Source organism: Lithobates pipiens, unplaced genomic scaffold, assembly GCF_037356315.1.
Source record: "Lithobates pipiens isolate NorthernLeopardFrog02 unplaced genomic scaffold, aLitPip1_a1.2 Scaffold_13, whole genome shotgun sequence".
NCBI classification, from domain to species: Eukaryota; Metazoa; Chordata; class Amphibia; order Anura; family Ranidae; genus Lithobates; species Lithobates pipiens.
The window spans coordinates 452,342,584-452,354,925 of NW_027507718.1; the positions used below are offsets into that span (position 1 = coordinate 452,342,584).

The window sequence follows — 12,342 nt, forward strand, 5'->3', positions numbered from 1 at the left end:
ACATTTTCCAAAATAACGAATGCCGTATCTAAAAGAATGAAACTTGACAAATTAATAATAATAAATAACAATTTTTTTTTTATTATTATCTATTAGTAATTTGTTCCGTTCCATTTGTTTAGATGCGGCATTCAATATTTCGGATAATTTCGGATAATTTGTAACTTGTAATTTTTAACTTGTAAAATGCGTATTCGTTACATTGAATAACGGCAAACTTTGAAAGGAAATTCCAATACCTATAATTTTATAGTTAGTTATTATTTGTTAGTTAGCTATTTAGTTAGTTAGTTAGCTATTAATTTGAATTTTCAGATTTTCGTTTATTCTAACTCGAATTTACGAATTTACGAATTTTGATCATAACAAATGCCCCGAAAACCCCCCCCCCCCAAAAAAAAACGAATGAAACGAAAGCTAACAAATCTTTCGGCAGTGCACATGTCTAATACAATCTAAGGTTTTGCCTGAACAAATCCCTTAAATTCCCATAATCCCTGGCATGTTTTTTCAAAGTCACAGTAGGAGTCACATCCATGGCTGCAAAAATTAGACCGCTGATTATTTCATAACATATTTTTCTCTGTGGCTGAAACATATTTCATGCACTGGGCAATAGGAATGAGTGAGCAAGCAGCATCAGAGCAGAAACCTTATAGAGCAGAGCTAAACCGGTCCTAGAAGCCACAAAATGAATGCCCCTTAACAAAAAAAAAGTGCACTTGGCACTCAATTTTAATCTGTTGTTCACAAGATCATGTTTCCTTTCTGCCGAAAAACTGAACTTGTTAACTACTAACCTAGAGAAATAACTGTAGTCTGAGAAAAGGGAGCATCCTTCAGGACAAAGCAGGTGTATAGCATAGGGCATTCTTTTAGAGGCAAGGACTAGCAGCATAAAAAAATGAAAAGCTCCATGCACACTAGCGGTTTTTAAGCTCATAGAAGCTATTGTGAACATTTTTTTTCTGCTCCTAGAAGCTAAAAAGCATTCTCCTATGTGTCCATGCACACTTTTTTATACTGGAAGCATTTTTCAAGTTTCAGCCTATAGGAGCAGAAAAAAAATGTTTTTGAGAGCGTTTTCCCAGCAAAAAAAAATGCTAAATGCTCCTAAACGCTGCTAAATAGCTTTTCAAGTGTTTTACTTCATGTAGTCTAAAAACCACTAATGCTCCTAAACGTTACTAAATCGCTACTACAAGCTGGTACAAAAACTTTATTATCACTTTTTTTTTTTAGCTTTTTTGACCTTATAAAATATGCTAGTGTGCATGAGGCTTAAATATATTTCTACATTTTTTTTTTTTAATTGCAGTTTTTCATGTTCTGTTATTCTCTCATCCGCCTTTCATAATTTTTTATCATATTTCTTATCCATCTGTTTTTTTGTTTTTTTCTACTGACATTTGTTTTTATCTCTTTCTTTCCTTTCTTCATCTGCATGATCATTCCTTTCACTCTCGATTGTAATGTTGACATCGACTTGGCAGCGTATTGTAAAGGCAGAAATAGTGAACTATCCAGAAGACAATGCACTGTTGAACTCTGCAAACTCTCAGAGTAAAATCTGCTCATTGCAGTAAATGGAGGTATTACAAATGGTAGATACTCCTAGTGCTTCCTTGTAAACATCTTAAATAGAAGCTGAAATACATTTTTTTTTTTTTTTTTTAAGAAATTCTAGGCACTTAATTAAAGTCATCTTGCGCCCTTCACAGGGAACAATTTTGTTGTAGGCCTCATTACAACAGGTACTGTGATTTTAACTTGCAGTACATGCTGAACTGATCCACAAATTAATGCTCATCCTATGCTTTTATTTTAGACCTACTAATGTCTTCCTTCTCCTTAAAGCTCAGCTCCAAGCAACAAAAAAGTTGTCCCTCACTGCAAGGGATATTTGCTTGTTTAGGTCTAGGGCAGCGGTAGGCAACCTTAAAGAGGTGGAGATCTACCTGAACAACATGGGAGAAGTCAAAGATCACCGGGCGCCATGCTGCCTTCTCACACCCGATTTTAAACCTCTAATTGCCATACTACTGTGTCGCAATCAGGTGCATTGCACGCCAATCGTGGGTTTAAATCAGGTGGTGAGGAGGCAACATATCACATTTCCACCACCTGTCGAACACACTTGGATTGCTTTTTAGAGAAGCAGCAGTGCCTGCTGCACTTGTGAATGAGCCCTTAGTTGCATTCATCAGCGGCACCCTTAGGACTTGTTTACAAGTAAAGTTGGGCAGTAGTAAAACCCTGCGGTTGGGTCATGGTTTTACCGCCCTCAATCCCCCTATAGCTGCTGAGGCAGCAGCCAAAGGTGTGCACATGTTGCCGCATGAATTAACCACTTGCCGACTGCTGGCTGTCACATGATTTCCTCGTCTTTCAGTGGTGATATCTGAGTGATGCCTGCAGCTACAGGCATCATTCAGATATAGTTTTTTTTCCTCCGGCGATTCCCTTCCCTGTAAGAACAATTATAGCATCTGTTCAGCTGCTTGATCATTCTGACAGACAGTGGGAGGGGACCCTCTGGTGCTTCTCCCAGATCGCCTGTACGATTGGCGACCCTTTGAAAGAATCCACCGCCAGTGGAAGTTAGCCATAGAGATTTTTGAGGGACAGATGGTCCCCGGCAATCTCTGACTCTCTGAGACCCAGACACGACCTTATGATGTCACATCCGGCCCGGCGTAAGTAGACAATGCCGGGGACTTGGCAAGAAAGCATCAGATCGTTCATTTTTTTTTTTTGATCTTATGCTTTCCAGCCTGGAGGAGATATGTGGGGTCTATAAGACTCTCCAGAAAGAGGACCGATCATACACCATTCCTATTACAAGGGATGTTTACAACCAGCCTGCCAGATTTACTTGTGATTATTACTAGCGGCTGCTATAGCCACTAGTATTAATCACTATTCCGCTGGGAGCAGACAATGGCTCGGCAGGAGGGATTTACCTGTGGGCACTGTCTGTGTTGATGGGGGAATGAGGCAAATTTCTTACCTGCAACAGGAAATAAATGTGCACAGTCTATGGCTGGCCTTAGTGTCAGTAATTTTCTGTTAGGGACCCCAAACTTGAGCTGATTTTTATTTGCATAGTGGGCATGCCCAGGTGTGGAGCTCTCAAGAGAGTAAAAAAAAGAAAAAACTTGTGTTGGCTGCTTTAAAACCATTATGCTACATTATCTTGTTAATCTTAATCACATTTTGACTGAAATACATCTTAATATCCTTATTGTATGTGATTGCAGAGAGTTGTGAAGGCTGACATTGTAAACTACAGTCAAGAGCCAGTCACCAGAATGGTCAACCCTCCTCGGAGTTCCATGTGTGAGATCCAGTGAAAGTACAGTTGGTCTGAATCATGGAGCTTACAAGTGATTTCTACGATTGCACAGACCAGCGGTTCACCATGTCCTTCATTCTAACAGCGACAATCTTGATAGTGAATTTTGATGTTTCAAAAACGTCATACAATATTTTGTTTTATGAAGCAGCAGACAGCCAGGTTGGCACGAGGCCAAGTCTCAGACCACACACTAGAAAATCTAAATTAAAAAAGAGTGTTCAGAATCCTCTGCAGCATACCCATGCCTTTACGCAACTGCTATATCTTAGAGCAATAGAAGAAGCAGAGAATGGCGTCTTTTCAAAGTGTTACATCGATACCGGCAACCAATGTTTTCTGTATTTTTGTACAATATATACATATGACTGAGGTGACATGGTGAAACCAAAGGATGTATTTGGTTCAGCAATGCTGGCACTCGTAATTTAGCATTCTAAGAACCTCAAACTGAATGTAGACAACACAGAAAGGCATACTCTTACCTTTTTCTTTTTTGGCTATTTTTTGGGGCGGGCAAGTGGGAATTATGGAAAGAAAATCAGAATTTTTTATTTCTTTACTTCTGACAAAATTAGGTAATGTGTGCTGTCCTGAATGTACAATATTTAGTTTTATGCATTCAGAATAACGGAATGTTGTGCTGGACCTTTCTTAATTTCTCCAGTATATCTTAAAGAGGTAGTTTAAGGGACCTTTGTAAACACAAGTTACTATAGCTTATTTAAAAGATCTATGAAGTGCAACATTTTAAAGAAATAAAAACTGCAGAAGGCATGTGGTACTATAGTCATTTTATCCCATAGACAGTAGATGGTTATCGACCCATCTTATAATTTTCAGCTGTTCCAGGTAATGATTGTGAAGCCTGTCAACTAGATTTTTGGGGGTTTTTTTGCCAGCTGACTATTGTTGGCCCAATGGGACCTAGAGGGTTGCATAGAACTACACTACAGATCTTAAGGCAGTTTTCAAATTGTAAGCTTTTTTTTTTTATTGTTTTAAGGCTGCTTCCATTCACAACGAAAGTTTTAATGTTGGGAAATTGCAGGGGTAAATCTGCAAATGTCATCCTTTCTCTGAGGTTTAGGTGTTGAGATTAGGTTGCAGTTTCCACTTACCAAGATCACTACAGTCTATGAATTCCTTTTAAGGATCTATGGTGTAAAGGCTTCAATACTTCAGTCGACTTTTAGGCAAATTCTATATGAAAGAAGACGTTTCAGTGAAAGGATAGTGTGCAGTACTTTCATCCACCTTTAAAGGATAAGTACAACCATGCCTAGTACTTGTGTTACACAAGGATATTTGTGACCGAATCAGTAATTGGCTTCTTGAATCTCTTGCAAATTCCTGGATTCCCCAAATCTCAACACATCACTCCTTCTACTACATTCCACATAAGATTACATAAATCGTAAATCATACAGGGAATTGAGGCTTCCATCTAATGGCTGTGGCAAATGGGTGGAGCCAGGGAAAAGATGTCAGATTTGAACTAGAGGGGATAAAGAAGAAAAGTCTGTAAGTCCGTCATCTGCCATCTCTTCATAACTCAGCGGTTTTGGATTGATTCTTCTTTTGCCATTAAAAGATCTAGTTATTTTTTTAAAAACTTTGTAACCACTATAAAGTTTTACTTGGTTATTTTTCATTAGGTAGATGTCTTATTACACATTTGCATATCCAGCAAAAATGATCATCCTGGTAAGGAAAATAGTTTACACACTGAAATTTAAAAGGATTTTTAAAACAATTGCTACAAAATGTATAATAAATGCGGTTCTATGTGTTTTATAGAACACTTTGTTAGACCTCATCATTTTGTATTTCATTGTGTCTCTAAGATATGCAATCCAGAATGTATAATATACACTACACATATCAGAAAGTTCAAATGCATACTTGAAATAAACACCGAAATAGATGCCTGAAACTTTTTGACTTATATCTGAAGATTTATATTCTATTGACGGTGAAGTAGTTAGACACTTCTTTTTTTTTTTTTTTTTTTTTTTTTTTTAATGGTTGCATTTGTGTTATCTTCTGAAAAATGTTTCCCACCTGGATTTTGGATTTTTAAAATTTGGATGTTAGTATCTTGCTCAGGTCAAAAAGAATTTTGGGTAAGTAAAGCATCAGAACTGTCTACACCTTAGATTACAAATACATATTATTTTCATTGCTAATTGTTTGATTATTTATATAAAAATATACATATATAGATTTTAATTTTTTTTTTTTTACAAAGAAATAAGGCAATTTCTCAAAAATAAAATATAATTCGGAGAGGCTAGTTTACAAAAATAAAATGAATACGGTAGATTTCTGAATATTTTAATGATTATCCAATATTCTACATTATTGGATGCTTATAGAACACACAGACGTAATAAAGAAAATGTTTACCTATGACTGATGGTTTGTGTACTAGTCCAGTTTTATAGATCTATAAATCCAAAAGTAGTATACCAGTTGTGTGAAATAGCAATTTATGAGGTTGATGAATAAATGTGAAGCCGGTCTCGTACCAGCTTAAAAACATCCAAGCTTATGAAAGGGTTGTTTCTTGTAAGGTAGATCCTTCTTGTAAGTTTTACTCACCAGCTTAGTTTATCATCAGAAACTCCAAAGAAGTTGCACACTATGATGAAATTATCCTTCACACAACTTTCTGTTTAACACTGACCCACCTTCTACAACCCCTGTACTTTTTCTGTTGCCTGCCAAAATTGATTGATGGCCTTACTGGCCATAATGAAGGTGCAAGGGCAGGAGGAAGCTGGCTAGTTATTGAAGAGGGAGCTGTGTAGTTGATATTTGCATGATGGAGCACCAGGATTTCAGAAATCCCCAGGCACTCTGAAGATTAAATAAGTCAGTGAGCAGGGACCCAGAATTAAGGTGAGCATATAGGGTCATTTTAAGAGAGAGTTCTGCAGATCCTTAAAATTTGAGCATATTGCATTGTTACTGTTAACATTCATATGCTCCTGATCTGCAGATATTCTTTTGCTGAATGTCACCTATGCCTACTTCTGGCTGCTGCACACCTAAATCAAACCCAGTAGTTAATGTAATTTCAAAAGTTGTGTTCATATTCTGACATCTCCAGCTTTCTTTCAAAAATATTACTTGGTAGTTCTGCCATTAAAGTCCTTGTTCAGACACTTTCTGTTATAACATGACAATTTCCTGTTGTGCTCCTGTGCTGTCATCTTATTACATGCACTCCTCCTGCTGCTGCAGCAGCAGCATGCACTCCTGCTGAAGACTATGAGCAGCTGGGCCAACGCACATAGCAGTTGAATAGAAGTATAGAAGGTACTATAAACTGTTGTCACTATCGAGAAACCAGTCCACAGCAATGATGCTGAGCCATTGCCCTAATGTGTGCATGTACTTGTAGACAGGATGTGACTGAAAGAGGCCAGAGGAGACCAGCACTGCAACATGGGAAAAACTGAGTTAATTCATTTAGGGAAAAAATGAGACATGACAACTTAAACCCATCTCTCTCTATTTCCTCTATCAACTTCCATGTTCACTTTCACTTTCATTTTTTGTCTGTTGGCTTCACATATATATACAAGATCAGATAATCAATAACAGAATTTCTGCGTTATATCATCCTGAATGCTTAGAATTTTACTGTAAGTTTGTTTTCTTGAAAAAAAAACAAAAAACGATCTACAACCACTTTAATAGTGAGGCTAAGCAGTGCTTTATTAAAAAAGTATTTTGATTAGAATAAGGGTGGAAACCCTTTCAGGGGAGACCACTATTTGCCAGCCACACAATTACAAACATGCCATTAAAAAAATATAGCTAAGAGCTTTTGAGGAATGAGATCTGTAGGACGGGATGGCCATAGATCAGATAGAGAACACATCCATCTCTTGTTTATATTTCCAAATCTTAGTGCCGACATAGAAGATAAACAAAAGCTGCTTCATCATGTTGGCATGTGGAAAAAATATTTTGATGACTGACTAGGAAAATATGAAGTGCGATATCTGGAGCTGGTCCAGCCTATTGCACAAATTTTGGCGGGCGTTTTCTTTTTCTTTGCCCTGGATGGAGTGAAGAACTGTATCCTTCTTGACAAAGCATGCCAAAAAAAGGCAAGAAAAGCTTAACGTATAAATGGGAATTTCATAAGAATTCCTTAAGAAAAAGGCTAAATAAATGAGTTAATGTATCATTACAAGTATAAATCATGCTCCGTAAGAGATTGTTTACAGTCTTTTTATAGACTTCTTTACTGTAACGGATTTCCCTAATTTTACAAACTGTAGTCCACAGTCTATACAAACTGGAAGCAACCTTTCTAGACCCAACCAGTATTCCTTAGGAACCGTTCCTGCTAATGAATGATACTACTTGGTAACAGATATTTTAAAGCAGAACTTTAAAAAAAATCCCACATTAGTACACCCACTACACAAAACACTAAAGCGTTATTATATTTGTGAAGTTTCTTACCATTGAAGAGTAAAAACTGATTGAATTTTCAGGAAGTCAGCTCTCTAATTCAAAAAATGCATCATGTATTCTGCTAAGGAGGAGCTGTTAGAACAGTGATTGCATCATATCCTCCCCTCTTTACACTATCATCAAACTAAATTTTCCTTCATGCTTTGCAAATTGCAATGAATGTGGGAGGGTACACTAGGCTTGTACATGCAAATGTGAACAAGCCCATTTCAACATCAATCACGCCCCTTATTCTGAAGCCAGCCCCACTATTCAGTGATGCACAGTCTGTGCTCTCCCCCTCTAACCACAACAGGATATAATCATATTTCCCTTACTTGCTTTATGTAATCATTACTGAACTGTAGGCACACGCCCATAATTATATATTATACACACTGTACTATTGCTGTAATCAGTATTAGAAATATTCCTCATGCAGCTTTGAGATGTTTCTAACAGCAATCAGTGCTGGTATGGTGTATATGAGAACATCCCCACGCCAAACCACAGAAAGAGCCGGGCCATGATGCTTGCCAAATGTGGCACAAGTAAATGTCAGCAAGAGAAAAAACTCATTGGTGCCCATAAGTGTGGTTCTCACACCAGTGCCCACCAGTGCGGTCTCATCTGTGCCCACTAGTGCGGTCTCACCAGTGCAGCTCATAAGTGAAGTTTGAGTGCCCATCAGTGCGGTCCCACCAATGCAGCTTATCAGTGTCCATCAGTACGGTCACATCAGTGCCGCTTATCGTGCTCATCAGTGCTGTCACACCAGTGCAGCTTATATGTGCCCATCAGTGCAGTCACACCAGTGCCCATGAGTGCAGCTTTTCTGTGCCCATCAGTGTGGTCACACCAGTGCAACTTATCTGTGCCCATCAGTACGGTCACACCAGTGCAGCTGATCAGTGTCCATCAGTGCGGTCACACCAGTGCAGCTTATCTGTGGCCATCAGTGCAGTCAAACCAGTGCAGCTTATCAGTGCGGTTACACCAGTGCCCACCAGTGCAGCTTATCTGTGCCCATCAGTGCGGTCACACCAGTGCAGCTTATCAGTGTCCATTAATATGGTCACACCAGTGCAGCTTATCTGCGCCCATTGGTGCGGTCACACCAGTGCAGCTTATCAATGTCCATCAGTACGGTCACACCAGTGCAGCTTATCAGTGCAGCCTCACCAGTGACGCTTATCAGTGTAGTCACACCAGTGCAGCTTATCTGTGCCCATCGGTGCGGTCACCCCAGTGCAGCTTTTCTGTGCCCATCAGTGCAATCACACCAGTGCAGCTTATCTGTACCCATCAGTGGGGTCAAACCAGTACAGCGTATCAGCGCCCATCAGTACGGTCACGCCAGTGCCCTCTAGTGCAGTCACACCAGTGCATCTTATCTGTGCCCATCAGTGCCGTCACACCAGTGCAGCTTATCTGTGCTCATCAGTGTGGTCACACCAGTGCCCACCAGTGCAGCTTATCAGTGTCCATCAGTGCAGAGCAGGGATTGTTACCTGAAATCATCAGTATGACATAGCATCGATCTGGAGCTGACAGGTGCTGTATGTGAAAACACAGATTGCTGTAATGGGCTGCCTCCCATACTGGCATTGGAACCGTGTGCTCTGTGCTGTCTATCACAATGCTGGTATGGGACTCGGGAGGCAGGACAGTACAGTGATCAGTGTTTTTGTATGCAGCACCTGTCAGCTCGAGATCTCCGCTCTGTCATGTGGATGATCTCTGTTAACTTTCCCGCTCTTCACAGAGAGATGGTGGGCAGTGGCGGGGGGATGGTTGTGGAGTGGGGGCGTCCCTGGCAGGGAGGAGGAAGGAGGAGGCGGGCACCACCTCTATGGGTGGCACAAACTGGAGGCTGTGAGACCCCCCTCTGCCCACTACAGCAAGCAGGAAGGCAGAAATAGAACTCCTTGCTTGCTTTAGAACTACTGGTGGGCAGTGACAAGAACCCTGGCTGAGGATACAGGAGGAATAGCAGCCAACAGTCTTACAAATAGGAAACCACTGGAGATTAATGACTTTTCAGCAAAATCATCAGGCTGCTACAGAGTAACTACAGAATTTAGAAGAACGTGGATGGCATAGACGGTAAAGGTAGGAGATCAGCAACAAGGACATGGAAATAAGTTTTTTCCCAGAGTCCTATTTTAAAGCGGAAGTCCAGTAAAATACTAGCTATACTTAAAGTGTTGGTAAACCCAAATATGTAACGCACTGCCAGCCCCTCTTTTATAGTTATATAGGCATAGCACATTGTATAAGTTTTTTATAAAAAACGAGGCATGTAAATACCTTTTAGAGCGATCTTGTCAGAAACCATGAACAAGACCGAGACAGAAGTACAGTGAACTCACACTTGTTTATTAATAAAAAGGTAAATGGAGTAAGCGTAGTGAAAGCATAGCCAGAGTCCAGTAACCGGATCGGGTAGTTAGCCAAGCCAGAGTTCAGTAGCTAGATCGGGTAATCAGCCAAGCCAGATTTTAGAAACCAGATCTGGTAATCAGCCAGGCCAGAAGTCAGGGATCCAAGTAGAGGAACAGCAAGCAGGATAAGGAGCCAGAAGGGATGTCAGCAAAGTTAGTATTTAAACAGGAACACAGGAGATGGTTTCTTGTGATGTGACCAAGGAGAAGGCAGAAATGAAGTGAGCTGGAGATCTTTAAGTACGCGGGACTGACGAGCAGATCCATAACAGCTGGTTAACTGTGAAGCGAGATCAGAGCTGGCAATTAGATGACAGCTGAGCGGCCAGCTCAGAGAAGGAAGGGCTGACCCAGCCCTGACAGTACTCCTCAACGACCCATCCTCAGAAGAGGATCACTGGGCTTGAGGGGAAAATGTCTATGGAAATCGCAGAGTAGGGAAGGAGCACGTTTGTCCGAGGATGAGACCCAGGAGCGTTCCTCCAGACCATACCCCTTCCAATGCACCAGGTACTGTATGCGCCCACGGAACCTATGGGAGTCAACAATGGATCGTACCTCATACTGCTCATGGTTCTCAACCTGTATAGAGTGAGTACATGGCAGCGAGGTGGTAAAGCGGTTGCAGACCAACTGTTTTAATAAGGAGACGTGAAGCATATTTGAGATGCGCATACTAGGAGGAAGGTCTAAGCCACTGGGTTAATCCTGCAAAGGATACGGAAAGGCCCAATAAACCGAGGTGCGAACTTTAGTGAGGGAACGCAAAGTCAGAGGTTGGGAGATGACAGCCAGACCCTGTCCCCAACCTGGTAGGAAGGCACAGACAGGCATCTGCGATCAGTATGGAGTCTGTACCTATCATTAGCATGACGCAAAGCCTCCTAGACTTGTGCCCAAGTGGAACGAAGACCAGGAACAATAGGAATACTCTGCAGAACAAGCAAGTCAGGTAACATGGAAGGTTGGAAACCATTTTAGATTGTAAGCTCTAACGAGCAGGGCCCTCTGATTCCTCTTGTACCAAATTGTAATGTAACTGTAATGTCTGCCCTCATGTTGTAAAGCACTGTGCAGACTGTTGGCGCTATATAAAACCTGTATAACAATAATAAGTCGCCATAAACTGAGACAATCGGGAAGCAGAATTCAAAACACTGTTGTGAGCAAACTCAGCCCATGGTAATAGGTCTGACCAGTTGTTGTGATGGTCAGAAATATAGCAAACTAACTATCCCTGTCCAAGACAATCACCTTATGTAGCCCATGTAAGCAAAAGATCTCTTGAGCAAAAATGGAAGCCAGTTCCTTAGACGTGGGAAGATTCTTATGTAGAATACAATGACACATCTTTGAGAACCGGTCAACCACCATAAGGATAACAGTGTTGCCTTGGGAGTTGGGTAACTCCACAATGAAATCCAAAGACAGGTGGGTCCAGGGCCTCTCTCCATTGGGTATGGGTTGTAGGAGGCCCACTGGAAGATGTCCTGGTGTCTTACTCTGAGCACACACAGAACAGGCAGCTATGAAGGCAGTTACAGCCCGTAGACTAAGCCACCAGAATTGTTGGGAAATGGCCCAAACAAATTGATTTTTCCCAGGGTGGCCAGCTGCCTTGGGAGAATGGTAAGTCTGGAGCACGGCAGTACTGAGACTCTCTGGGACAAAGCAGCGGTCACAAGGGTTCTCAGGAGGCTCATGGACCTGAGCAGCAAGAATTTAATCACCCAAAGGAGAAGTAAGACTGGTGTGAACTGTAGCCAGAATATGATCAGGAGGAAAGGGGGAAAATCGTTTTGACATTCTTAGTACCGGGTAAGAATGAGACAATGTAATTAAAAATCAACAAGAGCCCATTGCACCCTTCTGGGAGAGAGGTGCTTAGCCTCAGACAAGAATGTGAGATTCTTATGGTCAGTAAGAATGAGAATCAGCACAGTGGTACCTTCAAGGAGATGTCTCCATTCTTTCAGGGCTAAAATGATCGCCAACAGCTCTCTGTCACCAATCTCTTAATTACACTCTGCAGGTGACAATTTCTTGGAAAAGTAGCCACACAGAAGC

At 40.9% G+C, this 12,342-nt stretch overlaps 1 protein-coding gene across 2 annotated transcripts in view; it reads left to right on the forward strand.

The window, feature by feature from the left end:
* RAB28 (RAB28, member RAS oncogene family) overlaps positions 1–5,291 on the forward strand; it is a 177,329-nt gene extending 172,038 nt beyond the window's left edge. The window contains exons 7-8 of one of the 2 annotated variants that reach the window (XM_077477777.1): positions 1,494–1,592; positions 3,261–5,291. In XM_077477777.1, the coding sequence (XP_077333903.1) occupies positions 1,494–1,586 (93 nt within the window). In that variant the 3' untranslated portion in view covers positions 1,587–1,592; positions 3,261–5,291. The remainder of the gene's footprint in view (positions 1–1,493; positions 1,593–3,260) is intronic. The other variant, XM_077477776.1, reaches the window with a different exon arrangement.
* The last annotated feature ends 7,051 nt before the right edge of the window (positions 5,292–12,342 follow it).